This window comes from Balaenoptera ricei, chromosome 2, assembly GCF_028023285.1.
Source record: "Balaenoptera ricei isolate mBalRic1 chromosome 2, mBalRic1.hap2, whole genome shotgun sequence".
NCBI classification, from domain to species: domain Eukaryota; kingdom Metazoa; phylum Chordata; class Mammalia; order Artiodactyla; family Balaenopteridae; genus Balaenoptera; species Balaenoptera ricei.
Window position 1 is genome coordinate 51,352,423 of NC_082640.1, and position 16,564 is coordinate 51,368,986.

A 16,564-nucleotide genomic window follows, 5' to 3' on the forward strand; every position below is an offset into this window, starting at 1 on the left:
ATGACCCTGATCCAGCAAAATCACCTCTAATACCTCCCTGCTGAATGCAGACTAGGCTAAGGAGGGTGACTATGTGGATAGGGTCAGGACTGCATGCACCAGCGGAGCTAAGCTGCAGGGCTCGCTTATACATAACAAAGCTGTTCTAAAAGACAGTCATATAATCGATTTACTTCCAAGGTCACTGGAATACTAAACTGAGACACTATACTTTTATTCAAAGTCTTTAAACTACAAAAGAACAACTCCCAAAGTTCAGCCATGGGTTCCATGCTCTCCAGGGAGGATGTGACACCTGTGAGCAGCAGGATATCATCTTCATCAAGGGACACTCACAGGCAGACTGCTAGTGACACAGCACGGTGAAATGTCCTTAAACACTTAACAGATAAACCAGAGGTTGCCCAAACAGAGGCACAGAATACAAGAACCCTGGGTTCTCAGCCCAAGCTGCTTATTAGAACCACCTTCAAAAACACACCCAAGTCACACCACGGACCAATTAGATCAGGATTTGGGGGGACTGGCTAGTGCATGGCATTTTTTAAAGCAGTGGCTCTCACACTTAAGCATGATCAGATTTACCTGGACCCACCGCCATGGTTTCTGATTCAGGAGGTGGGGGGGTGGGGAAAAGAACATGCAGTTCTAACAGAGTCCCAGGTGATGCTGATGTTGCTGGGGCCACACTCTTAAGAACCACTGCTTCATAGGTCCCCCAGGTGACTCTAATTAGTGCAGACAAGACCGAGGACCACTGTATAAGGAGAGCAAGCTCTGGCCAGGGTGCCAAGGGAAGGAATTCTCATCCTAGCTCTGCCACCAACCTCGGGCTTGATAACAATAAACCATTGAGGTTTTTCAGGCCTCAACTTGCTCCAGATCCATAAAATTGAGACACTACACAAAAGAGATCCTGGGTTCTTTCTAGAAACGCCTTTTTCAAAGGGCTGCTACACATGAAACGCTGATGTTAATACACATAGAAATGAAAAGAAAGTGGCCTTATGGGCAATAAAAAAAGCTTTCAAAATACAGGGAAAGGTAAGTTCTTGCTCACAAGATTTCAGCACACTTGGAGACACAGCAATGGGGATGGTCTAGGGATGTGCAATGGCACCAAAAGCCAAAAGGGCCTGTGTTGTGAGTCATTCACACTATTTCGCAGACTCACCTGTTAGGACCTTGCAGAGTTGCCCAGATATCTGGGTCTCAGCAGAGGGGCTGGGTGTCAAGGACCATCTGCGCCTGATCAGATGCTCTTGTCCCTGGGAATTGTTGAGAGGCTGGATTAGCACCTGTTCCTGCCCAAGCTGGATGAGGCCAACCTGCCCAGAAAGAGGAAAACAGTTGTCAGTCATCCTCATTCACACTTGCCCACGACCCCAGAGCCAGAGGGTGGAAAGGCCACCTAGCTTGGCCTGCTTCCCATGCCTGGGCTTTTTCTTTGCAGGTTGCACCAATTTACGGAGTCCAAGAATGAGCTCTTGCATGACTTGAAACATCTCACCCAGCAGTTGTGTTGAGGGTCAGGTGACAGAAGGCGGGGGGAGGGGGGACAGGGCGCAACAGCACCCATTTTCTGGGTTCACTTTCAAAGATATCTTACTTTAGTGTTAATTTTTTTTTTTAATATTTTTTTCAGGCAAGGCTTTATTGGGGCCCCTGCTGCAGCAGGGGGGAGGGAGAACAGATTCCTTTGTTTGCCTGCTCCTATACACTTATTTCTAATTAAAGCCCATTTAAAAAACCATTTTTTAAATCATCCCCTAAAAGTCCACCTAAGGAGGTACCTCCAAAAGTGCTGGGAATGAACGACGATTATATCCTTAACGGGAAAAAAATATATCTTATTCCTGGGGAATATTTAGAATTAAATAGAGAGGATGGAGTCAGACCTGTAGTGTTGATAGTTTTGTGATAGTGGATTTGTAGATTTTTTTCAGTGTTTAAGAGAACTTGGCAGAGTATCTAATGGATTCAATTTGTGATTCTAATTTAAAGCACAGCAATGATTTAGACCTGTAATTTAAAGATCTTATTAGGCTTATAAACAGTATCAGAATGTATAAGAGAACTTAAGACTTCCCATGTTTATAAAACTAGTTAACTCATTATTTATTAGAATCATTTAAGTACTTGCAAAGGGTTTATTTTTTAATCAGACAACAAAAGAACTTGAAAATGAAATTGAATATGGTAAATTTCTACACACAGTTTTAAAGGTTTAAACGTTGTTAATCACCAATTTGTAAATAGGATTAAATGTTATCCAAAGGCCCCTTAAAAGGAATTTCAAAAACTTGTTAGATTATAAATAGAACATGACTTGTAAATTGAACGAAAAACTTAAGGACTGGAATTCTTAATTTGTTTTAATAGAGTGAATATTAATTCTTAAAAATACATACACAATGCAGAGAACTTTTCCTTTCACTTGGAACCAATGCTAACAGCATTAAAACAATTTGCCCTCCTTCCCCAGGATACCTGCTGCTAACTTCTCTTCTGAGACATCAACAAAACAAGGTAAACTGCTCACAAAGATCCTGACTGGGCCAGGGCTGAGAATTATCTGTGTTTGCACACTGGGCCCTGCAGTCCACAGCCCCTGCTCTGCGTTCATGGTCGGGACCACCTTTGCTAGCACAGATTCAGGAGATTGGGCCAATCTGTCTTAGGCTGTCACGAACATCCTTTGTTCTCTCTCTCTCCAATACTATTTTCTAAAAGCCATGACACTGTTTTCTTTTCTTAAAAAAAAAAAGAAATTTATTTAGTTGGCTATGCCGGGTCTTAGTTGTGGCATGTGAACTCTTAGTCGTGGCATGTGGGATCTAGTTCCCTGACCAGGGATCGAACACTAGGTACCCTGCATTGGGAATGAGGAGTCTTAGCCACTGGACCACCAGGGAAGCCCCAACACTACTTTCTAAAAGCAGTAGTTCTCAAACTCTAGTGTGCATCAAAATCACCTGGAGGTCATGAATACTCACCAAGAACATTCATTTCTAACAAGTCCCCAGGTGATACTGATGCTGCGTGCCCGAGGACCAGGCTTTGAGAAGCACTGCTCTCCACCACAGCTCAGCAATTCCTCAGGTCTCAGGTAGAGAGCTCACTCAAACCAAATGATATAGACTCCTCTACCTTCTGAAAGGATGCATCAATACCAGTCCTCTGAAAATAAATCAGATCCACTAATAAGACCGCCTACAACATTTAGTCCCCAAAACAGGGGTTGAGACGGTACTTAACTGCTGTAAGCAGATTTCAAGGTTTCTATTTCATTAGAACTTCTGCCAAGAACAACTCAGAGATTTTACTGCCCAAATAAAACTGTCTTAAAGTGGCACTGCATGACCTGCCGGGAAGCACGGCTTTCTCCCCTCTCCTTTGAAGTTAAAACTTGAGTTTGTTCACTATGATAGTTTGGGGAGATGGAAGAAGCGGAGGCAGAGAGTGGCTGTGGGAGGCTGTGCAGATCCACCAGAGCTGTGTGTATAGAAAGCCTCAGTGGAACCCTCCTGCACTGTTGGTGGGAATGTAAGTTGATACAGCCACTATGGAAAACAGTATGGAGGGTCCTTAAAAAACTAAAAATAGAAATACCATATGACCCAGCAATCCCACTACTGGGCATATACCCTGAGAAAACCATAATTCAAAAAGAGTCATGTACCATAATGTTCACTGCAGCTCTATTTACAATAGCCAGGACATGGAAGCAGCCTAAGTGTCCAACGACAGATGAATGGATAAAGAAGATGTGGCACATATATACAATGGAATATTACTCAGCCATAAAAAGAAACGAAACTGAGTGATTTGTAGTGAGGTGGATGGACCTAGAGTCTGTCATACATAGTGAAGTAAGTCAGAAAGAGAAAAACAAATACCATATACTAACACATATATATGCAATCTTAAAAAAAAACGGTTCTGATGAACATAGGGGCAGGACAGGAATAAAGACACAGACGTAGGGGCTTCCCTGATGGCGCAGTGGTTAAGAATCCGCCTGCCAATGCAGGGGACATGGGTTCGAGCCCTGGTCCGGGAAGATCCCACATGCCGCGAAGCAACTAAGCCCATGCACCACAACTACTGAGCCTGTGCTCTAGAGCCCATGAGCCACAACTACTGAGCCCATGTGCCACAACTACTGAAGCCCATGCACCTAGAACCCATGCTCCACAACGAGAAGCCCCTGCAATAAGAAGCCAGCGCATCACAACAAAGAGTAGCCCCCGCTTGCCGCAACTAGAGAAAGCCCACGCACAGCAACGAAAACCCAACACAGCCAAAAATAAATACATAAATAAATTAATTTAAAAAAAGACACAGATGTAGAGAATGGACTTGCGGACAAAGGGAGGGGGAAGGGTAAGCTGGGACGAAGTGAAAGAGTAACACTGACATATATATACTACCAAATGTAAAATAGATAGCAGTGGGAAGCAGCTGCATGGCACAGGGAGACCAGCTCGGTTCTTTGTGTCCACCTGGAGGGGTGGGATAGGGAGGGTGGGATAGGGAGGGTGGGAGGGAGATGCAAGAAGGGAGGGGATATGGGGATATATGTATACATATAGCTGATTAACTTTGTTATAAAGCAGAAACTAACAAACCACTGTAAAGCAATTATACCCCAATAAAGATGTTAAAATAAATAAATAAATAAAATCTAATTAGTAAATTAAAAAAAAAAAAGAAAGCCTCGGTGCAGAAGTCCTTGATGACCGTCAGTGGAAACGTCTGTGGTTGAAATAAAGTTGGCAGATACAGCACAGTGCATGGGATGGGCCCCAAGCTGTAGGAGGGCCGTGCTCCCTGGGGGACACGCTCAACCCTGACAGGGGCCAGAGTCTTCCTGAAATGCTCAGGCTCTGGGAGGTTAAAGGCCCCCTCGAGTCTAGCACTTTCAAAGCCAGTTATCATTCACTCAGCCTAGCATACAAGTCGCAGGGTAAAGGCCAGTTAGCCAGTAGTTCTAATGTGACACAATATAGGGAGAATCTCACCTTGGTGAGAAAGCCTACAGGTACATACATGCACACACACAAGCATGGTCCAGCCCCTTGGGGGAGGTTTTGCTTTAGAAGGTCTTTTTTGGAGGAACCCACATGCTGGTTTCCATCCATTCAGGAAAGAGAATGGCAATGCTGGTGAGAGACAGACACATGGACTAATGGCCTATACTCTACCTGGCAGCCACTTGCCCTCTTGGGAACTGACTTTCAAGCTGGCCTGTGGCCAAGACTAGCACCTGGGGGGAGGGGGCAGGGCACAGCCCTCCCCCTCAGGAGCCACCACAAGGAAGGAACTTGCCCCTGCCCCCTCCAAGTGCTGTCACTAGGCACCCTGAAGCCTCGCTAATACTCACCGGGTCATCACAGTGATAAAACGTTCTGTTGAAAAGTGCCGCTTGTCACCACCTCCCCCTCCCCCCGTGCCACACACACACACACACACACACACACACACACACACAATCTCAGCCCAGGATAAAAATTTTTCAGCCCTCTTGATCTTTCCCTGACCTTCCTTCTCCCTTCCCTCTCCCCGGTAAAAAAAAAAAAATCCCCCTTCCCTGGCACTCTATGTCCCAGCCCACTACCCCCTGTGTTATGGGGCATCTGTCACAACCTAAAAAGTAGTTTGTTCCTTTGAGGCAGGATCGGAATTATGCCTTCTTATTTTTCCAACGTCTGCCACATAACAGTTACTCAAGAAAATGTGAGTGAACTGGACTGTAATGGAATGGATTCGAATGGAATGGAATGAACTGGACTGGACCAGCTTGGAATAGAAGGCACTAGCATGGCCTTCCCGCAGTCCCCCTTGCTCAGAGGTCCTCGTCCCTGGCTGCACACTGCAGTCACTTGGCAAGCTTTGAAAACTCAGGCCCAGGCCCCACTCCAGGCCATGTGAATTAGAATCCCTTGCGGTGAAACTCAGGCACTGCTATTTTTTTAAAGCTCACCAGGAGATTTCCACGTGCAGCCAGGGTCAAGAACCACTTCCCTAGCTTTTAACTGGGTGCCAGAGATGCTTGATTCCAGCACGTGTAAGTACCCTGGATGCAGACTACCTGCACCAACCTGGGCCTTCCTCTGACTGTGGAGCTCTGCCCTGGCTTCTAGTACATTGCTGCACTGTAGCCCCAAGAGCTAAGCAGGGTTGCTTGGGTTTGCATTATTCCTCTGGTCACCATCTATGCTGAGAAGTGAGACACAGGGAAATGCTCTTCCAAGGCCTCCCTGTTCCACAGATGGCAGCGAGGAAAAGCCTCAGGTTGCATTAGATGCAAGAGAGCTGCAAACTCCATCTGAAGAGAACTGTGGGGAACTAGATGCCTACGGCAGACAGGACTGGAAGCCCTGAGGCCACTTGGTTTTAAAGCAGACAACAATCCTCAATGAAATGGTGCTCTTAGAAGAGAAATCTTAAATCTTCTAAAATTTGGTATCCTACTAAAGAAGTTTGGGTCAAATAAAGTGTATCAGGTATAACCTGATATTATGACAGTTCTGAGTGGTTCCCTTTCAATTCTCTTTGTTCTGGAAGCTGGCTTTGAAGGGTTTCTGTGCTGCTTTAAGAGAGCGTTATAAACAGGGTATTGTTAATCCCACCTCACCCCCTGAAGCAGGACTAGCTCTCCTGCAGCTGGAAAAATGTGTGAAGGTCAGAAAGATTTGTACCACTTCCTAACATGAGCACAACTTCTCAGCATAATGCGGCAAATGCTTTTAAGATAAAGAAACCCTGTTGTATCCATGCTCTGGAACCATCTGATGCTCTGTCCTCCGTTTGAGGGGACCTGCCTCGTGACTGCTGACCTCACCATCCTACAAAGGCCACTCTGGGATTTCAGTGCCCAGGGAGCCCTCCAAGCCTCTCCTCTTCAGGAGACTGCGGCTCCTGGGTTCACTGGACCAGGTCTTAGGTAGCCTTCTCCCCGTGGACAGGTGACCGTAGGTGGTTGGAGAGGCAGAGCAAGTCTGCTCTCAGGAAGGAAAAACGATCCTGTGATTGCAGGCCCTCCTGCACCTGCCTCTGACTTTCTGGGGGGCCTCAGCAGAGTTTGGGGGGCTCGAACCTGTCCCAGGGAAGGAGCATCCTCAACCTGGCACAGGTGTGAGGGGCTTCCCAACCTCCAGGGGGAGTCCCCCTGCCCCTCCCAGAGTGCCATCGAGCCCCCTTTTCAAAATCCTGCTGCTGCCTCTGCAAATGTCAAAGGCCTGAACACAGATTCTTGGTCTTCGTTCCAAAGCCAGACTCCCCCTTCCCATCACTAGATAGAGTTAGTCACAGACTGTCAGCTCCTCCTTCAGACCCCCTCTCATGTAGTCTTCCTTCCTTTCCATTTCCACCATCCAAGGCTTGAGGCCCATCACCTCACCCCTCCAAATGCTCTCCTGCTTCAGTCCTCCCCACACTTCTCCGACCAGGGGCTCCTCCCCAGTCAGTAGCTAGAAATGCCCCCCCCCATTGCCTCTAGGCCAGTGATCCTCAAAATGGTCCCTGACCAACAGCAGCAGCAGCAACTGGGAACCTGTCAGAAATTCAAGTTCTCAGGCCCACCCCCAGACGGACTGGATCAGAAACCCAGGAGGTGGGGCCCAGCAATCAGTGTAGCAAATCCCACAGGGAACACTAATGCCAGCTCAAGGTTGAGAACTACTGGTCTAGGATAAATTCTAAATGCCTTAAGTTGGCACCCAGGGCCCCGCCTCATCTAATCCAGACACCTGTCCATTCAGTTTATCACCCATCTCTAGCCCACAGTTGGCTCGTGGGCCCCTTACCTCGGGAAGGACCTGGCCGGGAGGCTTTGCCATCACTCCTCCCACCTAGAACCTGAGGCCCACTCCCTTCAGCTCTACCTGAAGGACCTGCCCCACCCCATCAGACCCCAGAACCACCCCCTGCTATCCCCACCAGCCACCCTGCAGGCTCCAGCACACCTTCCTTCCCCTGCAAACCCGGACTGCCTTCCGAGACAGGGCCCACATCGTATTTCTCTTTGAGGCTCGTTGGGAGCCTACCAGCGGGTCCTACACATGGCAGCTGTGTGATAATGATCTGTTCATTTAGTCAACTATGTTGACTGATTGCTTGATTTATAACTGGAAAAGTCTGGGAATGGCCTGGGGGGGCAAGAGAAGAAATGTGTTTTCAATGCGTTAATGTGCCAGGCTCTCACTAAATGATTTCGGACTTCATCTTACTTCATTCTCTCAACAGCCACACAAAGCCAATGTTATTTACCCTTGTATGGCTGCAGACAGGGAGGTTCAAAGGAGGTAAGCAACTTGCTCAGGATCACAGCCCGGAACGGCTGTGCAGTCTCACTTGCTAAAGAACAGGAGTGTGACGGTGCATCTGTGTGCCCAGGTGCAGAAGTGTGCACGGGGAAAGGTTAACCGCTGACTCCGAGTGGTTCCCTCAGACATACTGGCTGCAAAAACATCTCCTGTTGCACACATCCAACGTCAGGCAGCTGCAGCATCTCAGAGTTCAGGAAATAAGCTCCAAGAATGCAATCAGTCTAAGAAGACGTCTTCAGTTCATCGTCCCATCTTGTATTTCTTTTTCTTTTTTAAAATGTTGCCAACTAAATAAAAGTTCAGGTGGGAAAATCTAGTTACATTCCCTAGGTAAATAATGAGGTAGGGTTAAGTATCCTAGGTGACAGTCATGGGCAACCTGATGCCCATGAGCGATGGGTATAGAAAGTCACCGTGAGGCAGAGTGAACGTCCTTCCAGAGGAGGCGGTGGCAGGCCTTAGAATTCTCTGCTCCAAGTTCTCCCCTTTAATTCTTCCACACCCCAAATTTCTCAACTGTTGTTTCCCTTCCTACTTTCCTTAACATCCACTCAATTGTTTCTTTTTACAAAGCTTTAAAAAATATACTTTGCATTTTCCAAATATATTTATGCTGTGCATGATAAATTCTTCAGTAATATTAATTGATGAACGACTAAGGACTATGTGCCTTCCCCACACCTGTATCAATATAATGATGCAGGATAACGTGGTTTGGTCTATTTGCTCCCTTTCAAATGGTCTCCACATCACATACTTCTTGCCAAGACCAATTCCTACTCAGCTGTCAGTGATCAAGTGATGTTGCATTAAAAAGCTGGGCAATTTTGGGTCAAGGAAAAGTGAGTTGGGTAGCTCTAAAGGGAAAGGCAGCAACCTCCCAAACCAGCTCCTTCATCGTTGAAGTCAGGCTGCCCTCTTGAGAACGCGGTCCCCCAACTCTTCTAAGCCACCTGCTCACTGCCTGGCTGGACTCAGCACCCCCTGTTCTTACCTAGACTACACTTGTTCCCCTATGGGAAAGGTGAGCATTCTTACAAAAGCTCCCAAACAGACTGGGAGGAAGAGCTATGGGAACTAAGGCTGTAGGGAGCAGCACAGGTGAAGGACTACCACAAGGGCCCCCTGCGCTGCAGTCAGGCACCAGACAGAGCCAGGGCAGCTGGGCCATCGGGACCCCAGTGAGCAGCCTGGGTGAGACAGGCCACAAGCCAGCCTCCTGCGGAGCATGGCTGTGACTCCAGAGAAGGCACGCTGGGACTATCCCTGACCTTCTGTCCCTCCAGGGTGGCCTGGAAAATGGGCCACAGCCCAGAGCTCCTGGGTGTCCTCTCTGGTCCCAACATCTCACCCATAGTGCACCCCTGCAGGCCGCGGCCTCAGCCAAGAAGGGGTGGACAGACTCTGGGCGGTGGACTCCCCTGAGCTCAGTATTCATGAAGGAAGAGTGGCCACTGCTCAGCAGACCAGACCCCTCCTCTCTGTCCACCTCTCCTCACGTGTGGGGATGAAAACAGCCCCTCCAACCACTCATTTCAGACAAGCAGCAGAGAGAGTCTTTTCAGAGACTGACACTCACTCTATCTCCGAAGTTCCACCTCCACTGCCTGCTCTGGTGAACTTTAACCTGAAGTTTCTTCGAATTCTGCTGGCCTTCCATGATCTGGTCCCATTCACACGAGGCAGCTGATCCAAACTCACATAAATCCTCTGGGAGGAAAAATACCTTCCTCATATGCCCAAAGTTCATCGCTTTGAAGTTATACGGTTACAGAAACTCTTCCAAAAACCTATGTTATGTCTGAGGACTCTCTGAAATGTAAATAAAATGAAGATGCATAAACATAAAACAGTTAATACCTGAGCTCATGGTCTCTGAAGATCCAAAAAGTGCAGCTTGCACAGCTTTTCAAGATAAGATACAGGGTAAATGCCATAGACCCGCCCCTCTGCCCCCTGTCAAAAGCGGGGCGTGGGGAGGGAGCAAAAGGAGCATGAGATTTACTTCCCCTGACCCATAAACACTTAAGTAATGATCTAATCATGCATCTCCTTTAAACAGGTACCAAATGTCTCTGGAGACAGACAGCACAGGGAACAGAGCCTGCATGCCCTGCCCCGCAGGCAACACTCCTCACTAAGCCATTCTGGAGATGGGAGATGCAGCAGGGTTTAATTCATACTCAACATCGGAATAAAGTTTTATTGAACACAGCCAGGTCCATCTGTTTCTTTACCTTCTATGGCTGCTTTTGCACTAAAAGGGCAGTGTTGAGTAGTTGTGACAGAGACCATATGGCCTGCAAAGCCTAAAATGTTTACTACTTGGTCCTTTACAGAAAAAGTTTGCCAACCCCTGCTCTACATGATTCTTTAGACACAAGGAGGCTTTGGAATGCTCCCAACTGTGGGCACCAAAACTCATCTACTGGGCATCACTCCTCCCCTACACCTCGTGGTTGAGCCAGTCCTCAAAAACACACAACACACGTGCCACATCTCTATGGTGCTTCCACCGTGGTCCAGAAGGACTAACACTACACTACCGCCCAGCTGAACTGTCTCAAGCACATTGGGGAACCAAAATCAAAGTAAGGTGGAGTGCGATGCAAACCTGGTTAGCCTATGTTCCTGTTGCTTTCTTTTCTAGAAAGGCAGGACCACCTTGCCACCAAGAGGTCCATTCCAAATCACCTGCTGTCTCTGGCCTCCTGGCCTTCTGCCCTTTCTCTATAGGGTATACTTAGGAAGAAATGTCCAATGTCCAGCTTACACAAATGGGATGATCAAGGCAGACTAAACAACAGAAGTGTCTGCTCAAGCAGAAATTTAAAATCTAAAGTCTTAGAGGTCCCTCCACAGCTGGCACACACTGAACTCAGCCTCTTGGCCTCGTTCCTTTATCTAAAGCACAGCGCCCTCACATGGTGCCAAAGGGAAGGACAGTCTTCCTGAAAACCTGGAGGACAGAAGGGAACTCTCCCTGCTCATATGCCATCTGTGAGAGGGCCCAGCACTCACTCCGAGGATTTTAAATCAATGTTATCCAGATTTCCATCCTCAGCTCCTTCACAGATAGCGCCTTGCTGGAAACTTTACACCAAGAAGTATAAACTCTGACCTCTACAGAAACTCACTAAACCGCAGCAAATGGGATTCAGATGTTTCCATGTTCAGTACAGTGATGTGACCTAGACTTTAAACACTTTGGCAAAAACAGGAAAAATGATGTGGGCCTTCCAGTCCCTCCCAGAACATGATACAGCCTTGACTCGAGTCCTTCGGTGACCTGAGCCTTTTTCACCCCTACTTAAGCCTCCTCACCCATAGCCCACATTCCCCACCCCTGTTCCACATTAGCTCCTACTAGGCCCCCTCCACGGTCCATTTTCCTTGTTTAACCAAAGAAGCCAATTTCTCCCAGCCCAGCAAAAGGAGATCACATTCTGATGAGGACTCAAAAAATCCTAAAAGGGGAACTGGTGAAGGCCAAGTCTTGGGAATTACTCCCCAAGTTCCCCTACACTGCTGGAAAGAGAGCAGAAGTCTCATATAAAGACTTGGACCCTCAGGGTTTCTGGCTTTGTTGCAGATTCGTGCCAACTTGTTGCACACTATGTGGATAAGGGCTAGAGAATTCTAGACGGTGGAGCAAGATAAGGTGGAGGTGGCGGAAGCAGTTTCTTGTGCCAGGGAAGGACAGACACAAAAGAATATCAGAAACCACTTCCCCAGAAGATAGAGGAACATTCTCTGAGCCCATCCCAGGCTCTGACGGGTGGGGGCAGCCCATCTGCCAGCCATCTGCGCTCTATGGGGGCACGATGGAGAAGCTGGGAAGTGTTTGTCTGGGCACCAGGGTAGCCAAGTGAGCCAGTGTGAGCGCAGGCAGGGTAGAGGCGCACAAGAACTTCCTCCGCCCCTCGGAGCACTGCCACGGGTGCCGCAAATGCAGCAGGGTGGGGTGGCGGAGGAATTACTGCCACATCGAGGGAACTTCTGGGGATGACATTGCTCATCACCAATGTAAGCATTCCTCAGGCCTGGCTGAGGGTGAGTGCCAGACAAATGTCTGCTTGCAGTATAAGGTAAAAATATTAGAGACACCCTCCCTCTCCTGGTTCTCACGTTTCAACTAAGAAGAGTAGGTTAGTGGCCTGTCGGGGGACCCCTCCAAATATCCTTTTCCGGGTACATAAAGACTCAAAAGGACAGAAAGGAGGTCAATGCTCCATCCCCACATCCAAGAATAGGTGAGCCTATACACGTATAGATAGGTGTTCCCCATGACACGCACACATACACACCTGTGCAGATGCAAATAGCGTTCTCTCTACACCTGGGTCAAGCGCACCTCTCAGTCGAGGGGCTTGACGGATTTCATCTCTGCTGAACACGTGCTCCCTGGGCGGGCTGCGGCGTTATCTCGTTATGCAACCCCATATCGGCGCTGGCCTGGCGCACCTCTGAGGCTTAGGACGGCCAGTGGAAGGCATTGGATAATAGGTCGCTTCCCCTTTCTTGCCCTCTGCTCATAGACCCTTTGGAATGTTGGGGGTGCTCTCTCCCGCCACCGGCAGAGCACGCCGGAGGCCCCACCCCAATCCTAGGGGACCACCCCTCACCCCCACCCTCGGCGCCGCGACAGATCGCCAGGCGGACCCGGAGGGGGAGCGGGCAGTACCAGGCCGCCGGCGGCGCCGCAGGCGCTAAGCGAGACGAGGGAGCCGGGGTAGCCGAGCACGCTGCCAGAGTAGAAGCACAGCTCTGTGGGGCGTCCGCGGCGCCCCGCTGCGCCGGCCTCCTCCACCTCGAAGCCGCCGGACAGGAAGCGCAGGTCGCGGCGCAGCTGCAAGTACAGGTCGCGCCCAAAGGCCGGCAGGTGCAGGAGCAGGGCGCGCTCGCCGGGCCGGGCGCGCGGGACGGCTGGGGGCGCGCGGGGGCGCCGGCGCCTGCGGGGCCCTGGAGCGCCGGGCAGCGGCGGCAGGTGCACGTCTTCGGGGAGCACCCGCCGCGGGAGCACCACCTCCACGTCGGCCGCCGCGTCGCCGACAGCTGCGGGGAGAAAGGAGACGCGTCAGCGCGGCGGGGCCCGCCCTCCGGCCCGCCGGGCGCGGGGTCCAGCACTGGGCATCCAGCGCCAGCTCGGAGACAGCGCGGCCCCGAGCCGGCGCGCTCTTCCATTCCCTCGCCCCAGCACCTCCATGCCAGCCAGAGCCTCCACCCGTGCCCCGCGCCACCCCCGGAACGGTCTCCGGCGCGGCCGCCTGACCACCTCCGGGGACGCGGCCGCGGCATCGGCGTCCGGAGAACCGGCGGCGGCGCGGCCTCCCGGCAACCGCCCGGAGCCCAGTCCTCCGGCCCCGGCCCGCGCCCCCTGGACCCCGGAGCTGTCAGCGGTTCGCCGCCGGGGCCGGGCCGCGCGGGCAGGCGGAGGCCGCCAGGATGCCTCCGGAGGGCAGGAGGAAGGTGGCCGCGAGAGGCACAGGCGAAGAAGAGGCAGTGGGAGAGGGAGCGCTACCTGTGCCCGGGTCCAGTCCCCAAACCAGCAGCAGCAGCAAGGGCAGGACGAGAGGAGGCAGCAGGGCGCCGTCACACATGGTACTTGGGAGGAGCAGCCCCCCCCCCCCCCCGGACGGTCGCGGCGTAGTAGGAGCGCGCGAGGCGGCGGCGCCAGCCGGAGTGAGCCCTCCAGTCTTTGGAAAAAGTAATTAGCGCTGCGGACAAACCCAACGTGGTAAATCCCAAGCCCCGCCTTCTCCTCGGAAAACGGGAGATGATTGGACTCTCGCTTTCCCCTGCCCCGCCTCCCCCTTCTCTATTGGCTAGTGTGGGTCTAAACCAGGGTGCGTAGTTAGGTTGCAAGCACTTTCTTACACGTGGTTTCTGGGCAGTGGCGGGGACTGGACACCAGGTGGCGCAAGGGAGCCGTCTGGAGCAGAGGACCCGGGAAGACACCTGGCTGGTCTTCAGAGTTTGTCCCCATTTTCGAAACCCTCTCTGATCCTGCTGCTCAGCTTCCCAAGAAGACAGGCCAGAAATCGTCCTAGCCAACCGAGTTCACCCGTAAAAGCACATTCTCTCTGCATCTAAAGTAAAACCAGTTTTGGCTGTTTGTGGGTGGGCACTTTCATGCACAATGTGCGCAACTTTGCGCCGGATGCTACCTCCAAAGCGCAGTGTTTAGGCAAACCCTTCACACCCCCTGTCGTCTTTATTCTCACGGAAGCCAGTGGAACAGGCGAGATCACACCCTCTTACAGACTGGGAAACTGAGGGAGAGAGAGCTTAAGGAGCTTACTAAGTTACCCAGTGAGTTTCTGTCAAAACAAGAGCTAGAATTTGTGGTCCTGACTTCCGGCCTGGTGCTGCTTACTACAAACAAGAGCCCTCCAAGGCAGGCAGGAAGGAACATTAGCCCGGTGTTACAGGTTAGGAAACGGGCACAAAGTGGCAAAGGCTGGACTCAAACCCAAGTCTTCTGGCAACAGAGTGAGTTCATTCTTTTCCCACCAGGATATAACTGAGGTCTGCAAGAAAGCTAATTCCCTTAGCTTCCTGAGGAACGTCTTGTAGAAAACAAAACAAAACAGAATGAACTGAAGTGTAACCATTCTCAGGTCTCTCCCCTTCCTTCCCTGTCCTGCCTGTTTCTGTTTTCTCAACGCAGAGGGGCTACAGCACTCCTATTGGACTCTGCTGAGGGCCTCTCAGAATCTAAAATTCATCACAAGGATTACATGTCATCAGAAGGAATCCAGAGGAGAGCACTGTCCAGCTTTCATGACATTTAATCAACCCTAGGAGTGGACTGTGTCACTGATTCTCAATAAAGTCTAGCGTTCTCACTACTGCAAACTTGCTGCTTTGTGTTTCCCTGGGGTATGGCTGGTGGAATCATTTCCTGCTCTGTCGACCCCACTCTCCACTGCTCCAGGGGCTGCCACTCACTGCTGGGCATCTAAAGTTCCTGGAAGCCTCCACATACGTCCTGCTCATGGCCAGGTTTGGGTCTTTTTTCCTCTCCTTTGACAGCAGCCTCAGCCAACTGAAAGTTCAGCAGCATCTTCTGGTGGCACAAGATATCATGGTGAGCTTTTTGGTGGAGGTTTGTTGGCCAAAGAGCCACTTCAAAGGCCTGCCACTGAAAGCCAGGGAGTAGCAGCCCCACTGCCTTGCAGGAACAATTCTGCTATTGGAGTCCGCCTGAAGTAATAGTCATTAACCTATCAGATAGATGACGCTCAAATGCATTAGTCCACAGGGACACGCAAACTGAAACAACAACAAGATGCCATTTCATCTTCCAGCCTGTCCAAAACTAAAGAGCTTGGAAATATCAAGGATTGGAGAGGACACTCTCCTGCCCATGGGTGGGGGTGTAAATTGGCACGGCCACTTTGAAGAACAAGTAGGCAAACTGCAGTCAAGTTTAAAATGTACACACCCTAGAACTCTGCTATTCCACTCTGGTTAACTACCACAGGCAAACTGGCATGTGTACAAGAATGCTCATCACACCACGTTATTAAGAGCAAAAAACTGCAAAAACCTGAATGTTAATCATTAGATAAATGGCTAATAGAGGCCAGAAATAAACCTATGCATAGACAATCAACTAATATTTGACAAGGGAGCCAAGAATACTCAAGGAAAAATGATAGTCATTTTAATAAATGGTGGTGGGAAAACTAGATACCCATATGCAAAAAAAAAAAAAAAAAAAAGAACTTGGACCCCATCTTACACCACTCACAAAAAAAAACACAAAAACTTGAAATAGATTAAAGACAAATGTAAAACTTGAAACTGTAAAATGTGTAGAAGAAAACAAAGGGAAAAATCTCCTTGACATTGGTCTTTGTAACAATTTCTTAGATGACAACAAAAGTGCAAGAAACAAAGCAAAAATCAACAAATGGGACTATATCAAATCTAAAAGTTTCTGCATAGCAAAGGAAACGATCAACAAAATGAAAAGGCTACCTACAGTATGGGAAAAAATATTTACAGACCATATATCTGATAAGGAGTTAGTATCCAAAATATATAGGAAATTCATACAACTCATTAGAAAAAATAATAATAATCCAGTTTAAAAATGGGAAAAGAACCTGAATAGACATTTTTCTAAAGAAAATGTCATACAAATGGCCAACAAGTACATGAAAAGGTGTTCAAGGTCACTAATCATCACGGAAATGTGAATAAAAACCACAATGAGATATCAC

At 49.5% G+C, this 16,564-nt stretch overlaps 1 protein-coding gene across 8 annotated transcripts in view; it reads right to left on the reverse strand.

Annotated features, from left to right (window-relative positions):
• Positions 1 to 14,017, reverse strand: part of ADAMTS17 (ADAM metallopeptidase with thrombospondin type 1 motif 17) — a 359,201-nt gene extending 345,184 nt beyond the window's left edge. For 7 of the 8 annotated variants that reach the window (XM_059912613.1, XM_059912610.1, XM_059912612.1 and 4 more), the window contains exons 1-3: positions 13,855 to 14,017; positions 13,018 to 13,388; positions 1,175 to 1,328 (exon numbers count right to left, since the gene is read on the reverse strand). In XM_059912613.1, the coding sequence (XP_059768596.1) occupies positions 1,175 to 1,328; positions 13,018 to 13,388; positions 13,855 to 13,933 (604 nt within the window). In that variant the 5' untranslated portion in view covers positions 13,934 to 14,017. Of the gene's footprint in view, positions 1 to 1,174; positions 1,329 to 9,912; positions 10,146 to 12,640; positions 12,866 to 13,017; positions 13,389 to 13,854 lie in introns of those variants that run through there. The other variant, XM_059912615.1, reaches the window with a different exon arrangement.
• Positions 14,018 to 16,564: the final 2,547 nt, after the last annotated feature.